Source organism: Copidosoma floridanum, unplaced genomic scaffold (genome assembly GCF_036245765.1).
Source record: "Copidosoma floridanum isolate Cflo_tuat_1 unplaced genomic scaffold, Cflo_Japanese_pri ptg000013l, whole genome shotgun sequence".
NCBI lineage: Eukaryota > Metazoa > Arthropoda > Insecta > Hymenoptera > Encyrtidae > Copidosoma > Copidosoma floridanum.
Window position 1 is genome coordinate 16,217,504 of NW_028321890.1, and position 17,571 is coordinate 16,235,074.

General features: G+C 38.5%; 5 protein-coding genes across 8 annotated transcripts; 3 read left to right on the plus strand and 2 right to left on the minus strand.

Moving 5' to 3' along the window:
* Positions 1-1,817: 1,817 nt before the first annotated feature.
* On the plus strand, positions 1,818-2,653 carry LOC106639226 (uncharacterized protein CG13380). Its single transcript, XM_014352735.2, has 3 exons — positions 1,818-1,998; positions 2,179-2,351; positions 2,422-2,653. The coding sequence occupies exons 1-3, from the start codon at positions 1,968-1,970 to the stop codon at positions 2,500-2,502; spliced, it is 285 nt and encodes a 94-aa protein (XP_014208221.2). The 5' UTR covers positions 1,818-1,967; the 3' UTR covers positions 2,503-2,653.
* A 497-nt stretch (positions 2,654-3,150) lies between these two features.
* LOC106639216 (tripeptidyl-peptidase 2) lies at positions 3,151-11,166 on the plus strand. Of its 2 annotated transcripts, XM_023392727.2 has the most exons (17): positions 3,151-3,707; positions 3,802-3,930; positions 4,007-4,174; positions 4,703-4,863; positions 4,980-5,143; positions 5,246-5,578; positions 5,646-5,915; positions 5,997-6,308; positions 6,388-6,544; positions 6,628-6,815; positions 6,899-7,271; positions 7,365-7,599; positions 7,724-7,974; positions 8,636-8,865; positions 8,990-9,001; positions 9,730-10,181; positions 10,265-11,166. In XM_023392727.2, exons 1-17 carry the CDS (start codon positions 3,546-3,548, stop codon positions 10,472-10,474), a joined length of 3,807 nt encoding a protein of 1,268 aa, XP_023248495.2. In that variant the 5' UTR covers positions 3,151-3,545; the 3' UTR covers positions 10,475-11,166. The 2 variants fall into 2 exon arrangements, with proteins under 2 accessions (XP_023248495.2, XP_014208208.2); XM_014352722.3 differs by lacking the exon at positions 8,990-9,001.
* Positions 11,167-11,306: 140 nt separating this feature from the next.
* msl-2 (male-specific lethal 2) lies at positions 11,307-14,549 on the minus strand. 3 transcript variants are annotated; one of them, XM_089591061.1, is made up of 3 exons: positions 13,051-14,549; positions 12,680-12,859; positions 11,307-12,577 (listed from the first exon to the last, which is right to left on the minus strand). In XM_089591061.1, the coding sequence occupies exons 1-3, from the start codon at positions 13,849-13,851 to the stop codon at positions 12,314-12,316; spliced, it is 1,245 nt and encodes a 414-aa protein (XP_089447187.1). In that variant the 5' UTR covers positions 13,852-14,549; the 3' UTR covers positions 11,307-12,313. The 3 variants fall into 3 exon arrangements, with proteins under 3 accessions (XP_089447187.1, XP_089447186.1, XP_014208217.2); XM_089591060.1 differs by having other exon boundaries at positions 12,680-12,856; positions 12,967-14,549; XM_014352731.3 differs by having other exon boundaries at positions 12,967-14,549.
* Positions 14,550-14,675: 126 nt separating this feature from the next.
* Positions 14,676-15,567, plus strand: Trs20 (trafficking protein particle complex subunit 2). Its single transcript, XM_014352733.3, has 3 exons — positions 14,676-14,934; positions 15,115-15,348; positions 15,422-15,567. The coding sequence occupies exons 1-3, from the start codon at positions 14,845-14,847 to the stop codon at positions 15,518-15,520; spliced, it is 423 nt and encodes a 140-aa protein (XP_014208219.1). The 5' UTR covers positions 14,676-14,844; the 3' UTR covers positions 15,521-15,567.
* A 177-nt stretch (positions 15,568-15,744) lies between these two features.
* Surf1 (surfeit locus protein 1) lies at positions 15,745-17,151 on the minus strand. Its single transcript, XM_014352734.2, has 5 exons — positions 16,839-17,151; positions 16,643-16,764; positions 16,276-16,476; positions 16,030-16,203; positions 15,745-15,958 (listed from the first exon to the last, which is right to left on the minus strand). The coding sequence occupies exons 1-5, from the start codon at positions 17,115-17,117 to the stop codon at positions 15,745-15,747; spliced, it is 990 nt and encodes a 329-aa protein (XP_014208220.2). The 5' UTR covers positions 17,118-17,151.
* Positions 17,152-17,571: the final 420 nt, after the last annotated feature.

The window sequence follows — 17,571 nt, forward strand, 5'->3', positions numbered from 1 at the left end:
CAAAAGAGACAACTAAAGAAAAAAAGTTTAAAAGAGAAGTTCAGTTACACAGGAAGAGTCTCCTAAAAATGGAGCATTGGATCTCACTTAATTTAAATTACTTTACAATTTATCTTTTACCTTAAAATCGACCTCCAAAACTATCAATATTCTATTTATCTTATATGGCTCATAAAATCGACAATATTTATAAAATTACAATACTCTTGACCTTTTACCATTAACTAATGAAAGAACAGCCCTACAACTTTAGATTTCCAATAAACAGTTAACCTATATAATATGTACATAACAAAATTTGTGTTACAGAAATCGTAAATCACGATCAAATATACACGTAAATTAATCAGTCGAAAAGAGACAACTGAAGAATAAAGGTCTTAAAAAGAAGCAGCCACACAAAGAGTCTCCTAGGAATGGAGCATCGGATCTCACTAATTGAAAAATACATTTATTACAGAGATGTAAATTTTAAGTGTTAAGTAAACAAAGTAAGTTTTAATTTAAGTAAACAAAGAACCCAACCTTCTCTGATCAAGTGAGATCCAATGCTCCATTCTTATATGAGACTTTTCGTGTGACTGTGCTTCTTTTTCAGGCCTTTTTTCTTCGGTTGTCTCTTTAATGGACTGATTAATTTGTGCTTACATGAGTTAATGGTAAAAGGTCAAGAGTATTGTAATTTTGTAAATATTGTCGATTTTATGAGCCATATAAGATATGTAGAATATTGATGTAGAAAGTTGCCACAAGTAGCACAAAAAATGTCAACTATGTATTTTCTATTAAAAAAATTATTTGCGGCTGGTTTATAATTATCAAAGTGACTTTGCTGTAAATAGCAATAGTTATTCGGATCAGCGCCATCTAGCGGTCCTTATTTTTTGGCCAAAAGTGGCTCCTAACATTCTGAATTAGAGCATTTAGGATTAGAGCCATTTTATCAATTATAAACCAGCCGCAACTTATGGTGAAGCTATAAAATAAAAAAATAACGATACGTGTGTTTTTGGCGGCAAGTTAACGATTTATCTTATGCTTAAAAATTTATCTTCAAAAGTACAAACACATAGGAGGTCAATTTTTTGGTAGAAAATAGATTGTTAACTTGCCGTCTGAAACACATATATCGTTATTTTTTCATTCTATAGCTTCATTTGTGGCTGGTTTATAACTGACTTAATGGCTTTACGCGCTAAAGCTCTGGTTTAGGAGTTTAGGGCCACTTTTTAGTTCAAAAATTCGCAACGCTAGATGGCGCTGATTAAAATAATTATTACTTCTTACATTAGAGCCATTTCATCAATTATAAACCAGCTGCAACTAATTTTATAAATAGATAACAAAAAGTTGACGTGGTCTGTGCTGTTTGCGGCAAGTTTACAATCTATTTTCTACCCAAAAGTCTCCCTCCAAAAATATAGATATTCATATGGTTTAATAAAATCGACCATATGGCATTACTTAGTAGTAATTACTTTAATTAATTACTACACATAACTTCACGTACATCTTACAAGTCAACTCTACCTTGAATTAAACTGGCGCTATTGCTATATATATATATTCCGCAATCTGGCCAGTTAAAACAGCAGACGACGTGAAAGTCAAGAAAAAAAAGTGAAGATTTCATCGCTGTTGACTGTCGTCTGCTATTTTAACTGGCCAGATTACGGAACAGAGCGCCAGTTAATTCAAAGTCGTTTATTTCGCTCCGCGACACCGCGGTCGCACAATTTCAGCTTACGAACGAACCTACTATTCACATTGTTTACCGGCCGGTCTTGCACTTGCTGAACACAAAAGTAAGTACAAAAGTATACAAATGTAAACATAAGTACGTTCGCTCTTGTTGTCCACTCAAAAGTGTGCACTGTTTGTGGGCGTTTCAACGCCATTTCTAATATCTAAGTACATTTGAGTATCTGTATTTGCTAATATAATAAGCAAAACGAGCACGTATAAGCATGGACTATCAAAATACCGAAAAAACGGCAGGTAACTCATTTTTTCGATAGTCATAGTTTTACCACATGAGGTTATTGTTTTCAATTGAGGGCTAGAAGCAATTATAGGGCCCATTTGAGCAATTTCAGCTTTCAGCAGACAGTGTGTAATATGTATAGTAATATACATCTAAAAGTTAATTTTTTTTTTTCTTTTGTATTATTATTACAGTAGATGTCAAAAACTATGATTTCAACCAACACCTTGTAGACCGTGGTCATACGAGATTCAAGGCACCATCAAAAGTATGCATTTGTAAAAGGTCATACCAGCATATCTTGTGTCACATTTGTGGCCACTTAATGTTTGGCAGGGTGCGTTATACCTGTCAAATGCATCGAATGGTGGGTAACATTCAATAAAAAAAATGTGAGTCGGCATAAATTTATTCTAATAGCGTATATTATTTTCCAGACAAGCTATTTGATTGATATCACCAACTGTGTTAGGTGCAAGTCCAACGACTTTAACTTATCAGAATTCTCTATAGTATAATCTAAGCTTTATTCTTTAAAAATCAAAAGTCCACTTGATAAGTATAGTGTAACATTTTACTTATATTCTAAGAAGTCGTGTAATGTACTTACGTACCTGGATCTCGCAAATAAAATTTGTATTTTTTCTATTAAACTAAGTAGTGAAAGTATTAATCGTATCATGTCAACTTGTTTTATTTTCTGCCTACCTGATTTTCAAACAAACAAGTAGAACTTAATTTGTCCTTGAGTTGCAAAGTTGTTAATTTCTATCGAGATATCTTACAAAATAGCTCGACCCAATACCAAGTAACAAACACTTTTGTTTATTATTGACTATAAAGTTCTTCTTTCAAATTTTAACATACAAATATTTGAAATAATTTTTTGAAATTCCTTTACGATGTTCATTAATCGCATTGAATAGGAATGGAGCAAAGGGTGCCCAATGTTTTGATATAATTAAATCATAAAAGTCTATAGTACCTATTAGAAAAAATCAAAATAAAAGCCGCGCTAGCGGGTGGCGGCCGCAACTACTGCACAATACGTGTGTATACTGTATACGTGTAGCAAAGAGAAAGAGAGTTTTTAGTCCTCACCTTATTGAAGAAGAGGGAGGGAAGAGAGCATACTTATCATCACAATTACAGAGAGCAAGCAGCGTCGTCACGTCAGTGCGTCGTGGGTCGTGGGTCGTACACAGGCTCACACGACTTTAACACGTTGTACATCTCAGATAGCGTCCATTCCATCATCCATTGGTTTCGGGCCGACGAGACAAGAGGACAAAAGCCGAAGCTCTCGCGTCAAGAGAGAGTTGCTCTGTCATCATCATCCCCCTAACCTGCTCCTGCATGTATGCCTGAGGGCTGCTGTGGTTGTCAGGAATCAAGGTTTTTGTTTAGGTATATTATACTATCATCAAGTCTGTACAGTTGGTTGTGTACTTACGCCGATAGGCCACGGGGAAAAGTGCAGTGTCCACATATAGGTTCTAGTATACACAGGACCTTGATTGTAAGCTGAAGGGAAAAAAACGAAAAAAAAGCTTGAAGGAAGATGGTGGAGAATCTTGATCTGAATTTCCCGATCTGGGGCTTGCTGCCCAAGAAGGAGACAGGCGTCACGCAGTTCCTGGCCAAGCATCCCGAGTTCGACGGTCGGGGCACCATCATCGCTATCTTCGACTCTGGAGTCGATCCCGGAGCTCCGGGCTTGCAGGTGACTATGTGACTCTTGCGTTTTTCTTTCGTCGCTTTGATGTGTCACTGACAACCTTGTAATCATTTACTTATTTTGATGTATGGAACGAAAGGTTACGTCCGACGGAAAACCCAAAGTCATCGAGAGATTCGACTGCAGTGGATTTGGCGATGTTGACTCGAGCAAAGTTGTCAAGAGCATCGACGGATACATCACAGGTCTCACTGGTCGAAGATTGAAGGTGAGTTCGTTGCTTTTTAACTTTTTCTTCCCCCTATTGGTTCGATATAAAACGATTTATGAAAAAAAACATTTAGATTCCCGGATCCTGGAACAATCCTTCTGGGGAATTCCGAGTCGGAGTGAAAAACGCGTACCAGTTGTATCCGGCTAAACTGCGTGAAAGAATCGAGCCGTCCAGGAAAAAGAAACTCTGGGAGGAAGGCTATAAAAATTCATTGGTCGAGGCCACGAGACAATTACAGGTGAGTCGGTCGATTGATTGAAAAAAAAAAAAAAAAAAAAAACTTTTATTCTTACTTAGATAATTTTTAACGATCCTGAAGACTTGTCGGTGGATAAGTTTATATTCTTCATGCATAGACTTGAATTTTTTATTTTTCATTTATTGAAGAAGCGACCGTTGCAGCAACAGTTGTAATGATTCCTAAATCGCTTTTATAGATAGGATATTTGATTAGTTCATCCACAATGATAAGAAGTAATTTTAAAAAGACTTGATTACTTGAATATACTGAATTATCGATATTTTTGATCACAAATTATAAAATAGTGGGTGGTGATCTTGAAAAGTAAGACCTTAATGTAGGACACGTTTCATAATTGCGTGCGTTTGGCCGCACCTGCCACTGTATTTATATTTAGCCATTAATTGAGTAAAGACATTGACCTGCTTTAGTGATATGCCAATAAAAGTTACTTTTGAAAGTTCAAGATCAACAGTGTGATTCTGCAACTTGTCACTCGGTAAATGTGTTCTTGTTTGTCCACAGGAGTTTGAATCAAAACATCCTCAACTGTCATCAGAGCAGGAAAAGTTGGAAAAAGAGGAACTTGAAGCTCGCGTTGATTACTTAAATAGCTTAGAGAAAAAGTATGAAGATCTTGGACCGACGTACGACTGTGTTCTTTTCAATGATGGTCAAGTATGGAGGTAAGTTCAATTTTTTTTCTGTTGATAATATAAATTTTTAAGACGCGTTTTCAAATTTCAACAGGACAGCGCAAAGTATATGTACACACATTTGAGTTACATTGTCTTTATTCTAGGGCATGCATCGACACGTCGGAAAAAGGAGATTTGGAATCTGGTGTACTTATTGGCGAATACAGTCACACAAGGGAATACAAGCCCTTGACAGTGGAAGACCAGCTCAATATATCGATAAATGTACACGACGACGGCAACACATTGGAAATTGTCAGTCTTTGTTGTAAGTAATGCTCAATTGAACAATCGTCATTTGTTGGATTGATACGAAAATTTTTCTGCACATACTCTTGTGGAAAAACGAAATGCAAATTCGTTCTTACAGCTCCCCACGGTACTCACGTAGCCTCCATCGCCGCGGCCAATTTCCCTGACAACAAGGAGTTGAACGGTATCGCACCAGGCGCGCAGATAATATCCTTGACCATCGGGGACGCGCGCATCAGTACGATGGAAACCGGTGCTGCGATCGTCAGAGCGATGATTCGGGTGATGACTTACAAAAAAAGGATACACGTAATCAACATGAGCTACGGGGAGCGCTCGCATTGGGCGAATTCTGGTAGGATCGGCGAACTCATGAACGAAGTGATCGACAAGTACGGCGTGGCGTGGGTCACGTCTGCCGGAAACATGGGGCCTGCCTTGTGCACAATCAGTAAGCCAATAATCGCCAACCGGGACCCAACAGAGAGGAGAGCTTGAAATATTTTATTTTGTTTCAGACACGCCTCCTGATATAAACTCCAACAGTATTATTGGCGTAGGTGCTTACGTCTCGCCCGACATGATGGTGGCCGAGTACTCGCTGAGAGAAAAATTACCTGGCATGCCTTTCACGTGGTCTTCCCGTGGACCCATGATCGACGGCGGTCAGGGCGTTTCCGTGTGCGCGCCCGGCGGTGCTATCACCAGTGTGCCGAATTTCACGCTCAGAAAGTGCCAGTTAATCAACGGAACCAGCATGTCTAGTCCCCACGTCGCTGGTGCCATTGGTGAGCAAAATACCTGGTCAATTGAACAAATGGTGAATGGAAATAATACTTTTTTTTTTTTTTTGTTTCTACAACTTGCAGCTGTTCTCATTTCGGGTCTACTTGCACGAAACCTCAAGTACTCACCGTACAGTATAAAACGGGCTCTGGAAAACAGCGCGCGCTTCGTCGATACCCTCGACCCGTTTGCCCAAGGCTCGGGTCTTCTCCAGGTCGAGCCGGCCTTTGAAAACCTCGTAGCCACCGCCGATTGTCCGGAGCGCGACGTTAAATTTTCTATCAATTGCGGCGTCAATAATGCCAAAGGCATTCATTTGCGCAACGGCGTACTCGATCGTCCGAAAGATTACGCCATTACGATTGAGCCGACATTTTTGGATAACGACAATGTTGGTATGTTTTAAGACGCTTGCAATATTACATCCAGGTGTGTGGGTACGCTTTGTTAAATAATTGTCGATTCAATTTACAGATGCCTCGCGGAAAATCGACTTTAATGTAAGATTTACTTTGGTAAGCGATGCGACTTGGGTTCATTTCCCAACTCACTTTGATTTGATGCACATGTCAAGAGCCTTTGCCATCAGAGTTGACGCTGGTTCACTGCCAGAAGGTGTTCATTACACAAGGTAAGCACGTCAATATTGTTTAAATACGACTGACGTCCAATCTTTTTGTTGTTGAATCGATTTTTTTTCTTTCATTAATATAGTATTCGAGCTTACGATGTTACAAACGTTGATAAAGGGCCTGTTTTTCGCATACCCATCACTGTGGTGCAGCCAGCGACAGTTCCTCATAATTTATCCCTTCCAGATCTCACGTTCAAAAATGTCTTATTCAAACCAAATACTATTCAGCGACACTTTATCGTTGTCCCCGATGATGCCACGTGGGGAGGTAAACTGAGAACCACTTAGTCATTTAAATACCACTGACGAGTCAATCAATGTTTGAAATTTTTTTTTTTTTTTTTTTTTCAGTGTTGAGACTGAAGAGTGCCGAAAAAGATAAGAATGGTCGATTTATCATTCATACAATGCAAGTGAAACCTCGTTTATCCACGCAAACGCTGGAAGTCAACAAAATGATCAACATTTCGTCGCAATCGGAAACCGTCCAAGGTTTTGCGGTACAGGGCGGTTTAGTACTGGAGGTTGCCATTGCCAAATATTGGGCCAACATAGGAGACGTTCTCGTCGATTACTCCATAGAATTTCACGGTGTTCGCATGATCAATGGTGGTCTCGCCATGCAATCCGGAGACGGCATCCATCGATTGGAGCTTCGCAGTTCCTTGAGAAACGAAGAAATCGTGCCTAACGTTACTCTCAAGCACTTTGTTCAGGTTTTAAGGTGCTTTTTCATTATCACTAGAAATCTTATTTCCTAGCTCTTTTCTCAATGCCATCGTTCTTTTATCGGTGTAATATTTACTTTGATACTTAGGCCGGTAGACTCAAAAATCGGTCCTCTACGAGAACGAGACGTCATTCCACCCGCCCGGCAAATCTACGAGCTGCAATTGACGTACCCATTCCACATCGCCAAGGCGACCGAAATAACGCCCAATGCCGCCTTGCTCAGTGATTTGCTGTACGAGAACGAGTACGAGTGTCAAATGTGGATGATTTACAACTGCAACAAGCAGCTCATCTGCTGTGGAGACGCCTACCCCCACAAAGTGAGTACAGTTGTCGACCTACGAAACTTTGATGATTTTCTTAGTCACGGATTTATAGACCTGTCTTGCTTGAAGCACTTGAGTATTTTTTACAATGTAATTAATACTTATATCTTGGTTACAGTACACGCTTTCAAAAATCGAGAAAGGTGATTACACATTGAAGCTGCAAGTGCGCCACGAAAAGAAAGAGTTGCTTGATCGGCTGACCGAAATGCCCGTTCTTCTCACGCAAAAAATGAGCTCGCAAGTTAGTTTGGATATTTATGCCAGCCAAGCGCAAGCCATCATCGGTGGCAAAAAAATAGTTTCAGCTACAATACCTGCCGGCCACACTTTGCCAATATACATTGCGCCATTGAGCAACGAAAGCAAGTGAGTATTCAGAGATCAAGAATTTACATTGTTTTTTTTTTTTTTTTTTTTTTTTTTTTTTTTTTTTTTTTTTTTTTTTTTTTTTTTTTCATCAAATTTATCATCTCAATTTAAATCTCAAACGAAATCACTCTTATCAGCCGTAGTCCTTAGAGAGCCTTGATTCACAATTATGTTATTTTTGCCAGCTGAGACAAAACTAAAGTAGTAGCAGTAACTTAATTACGCATTTTTTTAAAACTATTATTCATTTTATTTTTTACTAGTAGTTGACGATAAAGACACTGATTCATTTTTTTTTTTTACCTTCTATTTCGCATCACAGCACTGACAACATGTGAGTTTGGAACATTAATTTAATAAGATTTTTAGTACAGCTACTCGCTTCGCAGAAAATCATCTATCAACAAACATCACTTATTTGTTATAATATTTTCCTTTTCTCTCTAGCTGCTTCTGCAGTAGCCTAATCGTTTTAGAGCATTTTTTGACACTACTTTTTTTTCTAAACTAACAAACAATGGCACCATTTGACGCTACGTAGTTTTTGTATGTATACATCTGCATCATCCTACATATCATCCACACTCGTTTTGTTCGTTTGATAGAATATTTTTAAACCAAAATTTTTTGACTTATTTTTTAATTTCCCTCTTTAAAGAATTTCGAAAGGTGCTACGTTGGGTTCATACCTTCAAGGATCGATAACTTTCTGCAAGGACGAGATTGGTAAAAAAGTTGATGTACACACATTTAAATTCGTATTATCAGAGCCAGCTAAAAAGTCAACGGCAAATCAGACAAATAAAAATGATAAAGAAAAAACCACGAAGTGGGATGAGTACAATGAAGCTCTGCGGGACATGAAGTGCAATTGGCTTGCTAAGCTTGGTGAGTACGATTTCCATGTTTAAGTACATACAATTAATTGCTTACTATTATCATACGATAAATTCTACGTGTTCAACTTATGTGATGTCTTTTTTTTGTTTTCTGGATTATAAAACATCTATAGCTCCACCTTTGAGTAAGTTATTTCAGGCCCCCTTAAATTTTTTTGCCTCGATTGCACATACATTTCCTTGAGTGTTAAAAAAAATCATTATCAATAGAATGAACTGAAATCATGAGTTACCCTAAAAATACGTGTTTTGCACTCTAAGGGGTCATTTTAACATATGCACAAAAATCCTTCTTCCTACTTTGAGCATTTCTTTTTTACATTTGGACGTCGATTACGCCCTCAGTCAAAAAAAAAAAATAGAGTTCGCACCTGGTGCGCATCTAACCAGGGCACAAAGAGTGCTTTTTCTGGTGACATTCCCACCAAGTACGAAAACTACCATTTCATCAAATTAACACTCTGTGTTTAGTTTATTTAACACCAAAAATGTTTAAGATCTTGTGAACTTTTGGCTAGAGCTTGGCTAGTAACTTTATGATGCATTTTTTCCAAGTTTTTATTGTCACAGCAAATTACTAATGAAAAAATAAATAAAAAAACATAAAGATCATATTAAAAAGCTCCAACAGTCAACAAAAGAGAAGCCAAGAGAGCACGAACTCTTTAAAGTTCTAAATTATATATTTTGGGTCTAAAACCAACCCACAAAACAAAATTTTCTAGTGTTAAAAGTTCCCTTTGCTTGTTTAAACTCACCAAAATTATAGTGAAAACAAAATGCATGACGATCTCCGCGAAAACTTTTTACAAAGTAAAAATGAATTAAAAAAATAAAATAAAATAAACCGCAGAGCCCACCGAAACGACGCGTGAACTGTACAACGACCTCAAGCTCGACTACCCGGAGCATCTGCCAGTGCACATAGCCATGCTGTCTTCCTTGGACTCGGCGGACGCGCCTCGGCTCGTGCCCCACGACGATCTGGCCGAAAATGTGATCAACTTCTCCGGGCAGATGGTCAACATCGCCGACGAGGTGATCAAGTCCATCGACCAGGACAAACTGCTCGCCTACTACGGCGCCAAAAACGATCAGAGACCCGATGCCGCCAAAATCAAGGTAGCCATGGACAAGCAAAAGCAGTGCCTGATCGAGGCCCTCGTGAAAAAAGGCGTTGCACTAGCTCGCCTCTACGTCCACAGCGCCAAAAAGAACGACGCGGAGGAGACCAAGGCCCTCTTTGATAACGTCGACAACACGTGGAGGAACGTCCTCAAGTTCGCTGAACCGACGGACAGTAAGGTGAGAGCGCACACATGTAGTTGAAGTGGTGATGGGCTGTAGTGCAGTTTATTGATTTACATATTTTTAATTATCAATCGCAGGTGATTATTCTTTCGTTGTGGCACGCTCACGTCAACAAACACTACGGCAGGTACATAAAATTGTTAATTCGGTATTACGAAGACAAACCAGTGAGGGACATAGATGACAAGCTCATCGACCTCGCAAAATCCTTGGGCTGGGAATTCTTGGCTCGACACATCACTATGAATTTACCATCGAAATATCCGACGGCCCACATTTTATTTTGATCGTAAGCGGTAAGTGCAATGTGATAAATTATATTATAACCGTACCACACAACTGTAATTGTGCAGAATGCAGATCGACAAAAATACAAAGTAGGTGCAGTGTTTCTGTCGAAGTCGCGTGCGCAAAGATATATAGCAGGAAATAAATGAATACACATTTTTGATGTAACGTTAAAGTTCTTTATTTAGAAAAATTCGTTTGTTCGTTTTTGAATTTCGTAGGGAGTTGGCTTTACCTGCGGTCATTTATTGAAATGAACGAAGCACCTTTCATTGAGATTTCATTTTTTATCGCATTGACAGAAGAAAAAAAAAAACGATCTGTGTTTTCCAAGGTGGTTAGATTACATTATATAAAAAAATTTACCTTTATGTTTTAGTAAAAATTATTTAGCATGATTCACAAAAAGCAATACAAGAGTATCAGTCATTAAAATTATACATGATCATTAGTTACAAAATAAGGTGTCCATACTTAGAGACGTGGATTTCGATGATAAACATGTTGGTTCTTAATAAAATTAATTCATATCAACATGAAAGACTGTCTGTTTTAAAAATCGTTGAAAAAATGTTGTAATTTTATATATGCGCATTCACAATATCAATCAATGAAATTACTATACACGAATACCGTTTATAAAACGATGACTGATCACATTCTAATTGTAATAAAAATATTATTAAAACCAGTCTACAGCGTAGTGTTTTGATTTTTTTCACCATGTGAGCCTCCATTATCCTTCTTGGCAAACATGCAAATCGTCTTTATTATCATTTCTTTTTCTTTTTTTTTTTTTTTTTTTTTTTTATGGAATTGGTAAAAAAAAGATTTGTATGTAAAATAGTTTTATTCTGCTTCATCTCCATTATTCAAATATGTTTATAAATACAGATTTCATTGAAACAGTAAATTATGTCAACAAAGATTCGACCCCTTCCTTTCTTTCCTCTCTATCAAATCTCTACGCATCAAAATAATTTTGTACTAGTTCCTCCAAAAGAAATCACCTTTTTTTAAAATACCTTCTCAGGTCAAATCGATTTGTGACGTTAAACCGTTTCTTTTTTTGTTTTACATTTTTGTCCTTGACAAAATTTTTTAACGACCTTAATATTTAAATATCTTCTAAAAAGTCTTTGATAAGGTAGCATTGCATACATTTTCGATAAAATTAGAATTGTTAAATATAACCATATTTACAACAGCTATGAAGTGTATGGCGAAACGAAGACTTTGTTATGTCACATCAGTATAAGTAAAGTAAAAAACTTTCTAACCATTTGCTCAACACTTCACACTATTTTTTAACAATAAAAAAAAAATTACAGATCTTCATGATCAATACATCAATTATACGCTTGAAAACAAGCTCATGTACAGCATGCAAAAGGGACTAAACAATCAATACATATATACACCTCTGTCCGATTTCTCCAACCTTTTAACAGTTTGTATTACCATACAAACGATTTTAAAGAAAGTGACCATACTGACCACAATATTTTGACACTATTAACAGGCAATTGGAAAATTCGAAAATTGATAGAAAGGTGCTTACGAAAAGCAAGATTGACATTAATCACGGATTAAAAAACTGAATTCTAATAAACTCTAATTACGTAAAAGAAAGTCGGGGTAGTTCCTTTTCATGCACTACTGTGGAAAAAGCATTTGAAATACTGTAGTTTGTCAACTTCGCTCTTTTTGTTTAATTTGATTCACTTAGTTTGATACTTAAAACTCGCAATAACAATTATCTGCAAGTGTTTGTACTCATTTTTGAATGTCAAGTCACTCAACACATAGTGTTCTCAAAGGAACACTCACATTTGTTGTCATACGTCTATTTGAATGTCACTGTCGTCAGCCTCGCTTTCGGTACTTGCCAACACATCTTCGCCAACGAGAAGAGCTGCCGGCACATTTGGCGACACGTTGTCTATCTCAAGCCTGGGCGTTGAGTAAACATTAAGCACTTGGATTGTCGGAGGAGAGACCGACAGACACTGTTGCACTGATCCTAACGGGTCGGCATCACAGTCCAGGGGACTGGACAGTTGCAGTTGCAAATTATGTAGTTCAGGAATGTGAGGGCGAATCTGAAAGTAATTTTTATACTTTGTTTTTTAAAATACTCAAGTCAAAAAATATAATTTATCATGATTAACCACGAAATCGTATTGCATATGAAAAAAACCTACCTTAAAACCATCGCGTGTATGTGGATTTCGACATCCTCGACATCTGCACTCAAGGCAAGGTTTGCTCTCGACGTAGCAAGGGCATCTTTGACCGCAACATGTCAACTTTCCCGGTACAGCGGTGGCATTGCCACATCTACAACCTTTTCTTTTGCTCCGACTTGAACTGGATCTTGGCTTCTAAAAATATTATCACATGTTTAATCTATGAATGAACACTTATGTTCACAAGAAAACGGTATCATTCTACCAACAAATGTGAAAAAAAAAAAAAAAGAAGGGCTTACCTTGTTGCTCTTTGATGATTTTTTGATGGGCTCACAGGGCATGTAAGTCAACTGGGAAGCAGGAATACACTTGACAACGCCGACAGGCTGTGCCTGGGTCAACTGTGACATTTGTTGATGCTGCTGCTGTTGCTGCTGAATGTCCAAATCCGGTTGGAGCACAGCCTCGCTCTCGTCGGTGGCAGCAGCCTTCCTCTTAATGGTGATCTTATTGCCGGTGCCGGCATACATGACCGAGTAAATGGACGAGCCATTAGAGACAGTCTTGATGGCAGCGGCAGGCGCCTCAGAGGTTGCCAGAGGATCAGCCTGAGGCAGGACCAGATTACTGCTGCTGGTGGTGCTGGTCCCGGTCTGTGTAGAGGTGGTCGTGGTGGCATAGACGCAAGGCAGTATGCTGTAGGCCGACTTGGAGAGACCGGCGTTACTCTTGAACTCATCCTTGAAGCCGGCTCCCTCGTTGATTAGCTCGGTGAGGGCACTGGCCCCGGAACGGGGCATACCGTTGCTCGCATTGTTGCAGGCCACCGCTCGCAACAGACAGCCGTAGATGGCCGTGCTGGTGAGGTACTCGCAGAGTTTCTTGTAGCACTGCAGGAGTATCCGGAGTTGTATGTTCTCGATGTACTTGTCGTAGTCCTTGCACCAGCCGCAGGAGGGTTTGAGCTTTTTGCGGCCACCCCGGCAGGCTCGGCACACATGATGCTGGCAGTTGGTCTCGGTGGGTGTGTGCGGCTCGATCAGGAGGCTCGAGCACACGGTGCAGCTGAGACTCTGGCGCAGGTAGGGCACGAGCCTGTACAGATCCGTCCAGGAGTTCGGGTCCTCGGCCTCGGCCTGCAGGATCAGCCGACAGGTCGACACGTACAAGCTCGTCGCGTTCATCTCGTTTCTCTCTGGCCGAGCGAACGACACCTCGCCAAGAACGTCGTCTTCTGGGCTTAATGATTCAACAGTGCGTTCGCGTCTTCAAACGAACAACAACAACAATAACAAACAGCAGCAGCCGCCGGCTTCGGCTGTAACAACAACTACAACAACAACAATAACAGTTGCACACACTGCACCACCTGGGCTACCACCACCAACCTGCAGCGCAACTAGAGCGCGCGAAGAGGCGGTAGCTAACTCCGGCCGCTGTTGTAGCTGGACATCGCGCGGATTCTCAGACTCCTCGGGGTCTGCTGCGAGCCTGGGCATACGCCACCAGCAAGCGCGACCATAACCATTATTCACTCAACTGCTCTCTTGTCCAGTTATATATGTCCACCACACACACGCACAATACAATACACTCTCTCAGGTTACACACAACGACACAACAAACAGAGAGCTTAACATCTATATAGAGCACTTTCGGAGTATGTAAATATATAGGTATAGATAAGGGCATTAAAGGATATTTCTAATCAAAAGTGGCACGGTATACACACTAACACACTGAACTTATTGGAGGAACATGTAGTATTTCCGGAGATCAATTGATCAATGCGACAGAATTAATTCTGCAAATGTTAGTACTTATATACAGATTACAAGCACATGCATGTACATGAAGATGAAAGTCAACAATTGAACCCTCTCTTTTCTCTCTGACTTCTGCTCTGTGGAGAGTTGACTGCAGGTGTTCTGCTGGTTTTTGGGGGACCTGGACACAGGACACACAGCGCGCAGTGATTGGCTGAACGAAAATTTCAAATGTAAACGCACCTTAACAAATTCTGCAAATATAAATTGCTTGAAAGTGTCCCTTAATATTTTTGTTGACGGTTGATTGTGGTTAGGTTCATGGTTTTTCATTTGTGATGGTTGATCAACTTCTGGATTGAACAATAAGCCTTGCGCTCTTTGTGTTGATAAAAAATTTAAAAAAACAACATGACGTCGAGTTATTACTTTGCCATTGTCGGCCACGCGGATAATCCATTGTTTGAGATTGAATTCAATAATTCTAGCAAAGATACCAAGGTATGTACAATTGTTTGTTAAGTCTATATACCATTTCGTCTTTGATAAAGTTTTTTTTTCTAAACTAATATGGTGTAGAAAACGCTACTTAAACATACTTAAGTATATAGTGACATGAGGCATGTAGCCTTCAAAATCAGAGAAAATGTTTGTACGGTATGTTTTTTATTTTGACAACAGAAAGAAGATCACTCGCATTTGAGTCAATTTATAGCACATGCAGCGCTTGATTTGGTGGATGAGCATGTATGGAAGACTACAAACATGCATCTGAAGGTTGTTGACAAATTCAATCAGTGGTTTGTCAGTGCTTTTGTAACAGCCACTCACATACGCTTTATCATGGTTCACGATGTCAAAAATGACGATGGCATTAAAAATTTTTTCAACGAAATGTATGAAACGTACATTAAGGTAATAATTTATCCACACGCATTTGTTTTTTTGTACTTGATTTTGATACGTTATTAATTGCATTACATTTCAGTATTCGATGAATCCATTTTACAAACCAAACACTCCCATTAAGTCTGTTGGTTTTGAGAAAAAAGCCCAATTTTACGGAAGGAAATATTTAACTTCGTAATTATCAAGTCTGAAAGCCATGAATTATGAATTTTATGTTTTTTATTAGTGTACATATAATTTTATATACTGTTAAAACTATATTTTAAAATAAGATCGATGTATCTCTTAGATAACATCATATTTACTTATATTATATAAAATTGTACAAAATATGAAATTAATTATTAATAATAATAACTGTTAAAGACAACTATAGTACAAATTACTTTATATACATGATGATTAAAAAATGGGCCTTTTTAGTATAAACATCCTATACCAATAATATCCAGTTAAACCTGACAAACCAAACCATGTGACTATATAACTTAAGTGTTCATTTCTCAAATTGACTCGAGTTTGCGAACCTATTGGCATATCTTGATCAGGAAATGATTCAATCATATCCAAAAAAATTGGTGCAGTATCTGCATAATTTGACATTTGCTCGAGGTCTCTGTAAACATGTTATTGAGTGTTATATGAAATAAATCAAATGTTTACTTAATGACAGACATATAAACCAACTTGTAATGCCAAATCCCTTTCTCAGGATCATTTTTAAAAGTAAACTGAGGTCGTACTTCATTAAGCCTGTTAATTCCACTTATTTCTAGCGTTCCTTCGATGTGAGTTTTTTTAAGCTCTTCAGGATGTTTATATTTATGCGGTAACCATCCTCTATTTACAAGTATAACCAAACTAGGAAATAAATATAAATCAGTATCTTAGCTAACGTTACATGCAACTTGCACATTCTAAAACAATACTTACTCTCTATCATCTAATTTAAACGGAGTAATAACATTATATCCTCGACTTGTTGAGCTGTTTGATATTAAATTTCCTTTGCCCTCAGTGGCTCCACGTCCATCAATGATCAAACTTCTTGGACCAACAAGGAATTCCTTATCGTATAAAAATTCACCCCTTACCTTTATAGGGGAATATTCCAGTCTCTTCAAGTCATCCAAGCTATCAAAAAAAATGAATACTTAGAAATATCAATCAATATACTTTACATGGCAGTAGTGTGTTTCAATTATGTTTTTGCTTGACTATAAATATAAACGTAAGCGCCTAAGTGTCAAACAATCATTTTATTTTGAAATATTGAAAAGTGTTGTATAAAAAATTTTACTTCTCTGGCATTTCGACTGGTTCCCTGGACAACCTATCTTGAAGATCTTTCAAGAGGTCTAATTTCCATTGTCTTCTACCAACTTGCCATGTACCGAGTCCAAATGTTATCACAGGTATGGACTAAATTAGAAAGTAGGGTAATTCAACTTTGGCACGCAATTGTTACGAACAGGAATTGGAGGGATATGTTATACCAGTAAAAAATAACCATATAGGCCAACATTCTCACTATCGTCAAAGCCAGCGTCTCTTTTTTCCTTTCTTTTCTTTGCTTTTTCTTTCAGTTCGTCAAACTCTTTTGGTCTTGCTATGACTGTTCGACTTGTTAACATTGCCGATGTATTTCTTGGTGGGTGTAGCCAATGATTTTTCGTTAAATCGAAAAACTTGTTTGTGCCATAGCACCTCAAAAGCTGTACACACGTTTTTTGTACTGAGTAATTCATTTTTAAGTAAAAATTTTTGAACAGCATCAAGTGTGAAAATGCTGCTCCACAAAATTCTGTCCAAACCATCAATTGTTGCAGACTTATGATTATATTCCGCCAGGGAATATAGAAACACATCCCTTCATGTATAGAAGGTCGGGTTAGGCCTAGACTTGTTTTCACTTTCAACGTTAGTACCATACCCATGAGGGAGATGGCATTAAGGTCGCACGTTTGTGGGGGGACCTTTAGAAGGAATATAGAAGGTGGGGACCTGACACCTGACCCTGTTGCGCAACCGTCGGTAAAAGAGTAGGCTCTTTAGCCTTCCTCCGCGTCTCTGCTCGCCGCCGTGCAGGCCGCTACGCAAGCAGAGAAGTCTCGACCGTCATTCCGAGCACACATTATGTTACATTTTGTAGCTTCCTTGAGAAACCCTTTCTTACTAGTGAATATTAAACCTTTTCTTGTTAATGTTAAGAAGCGTTTAATTACTTCA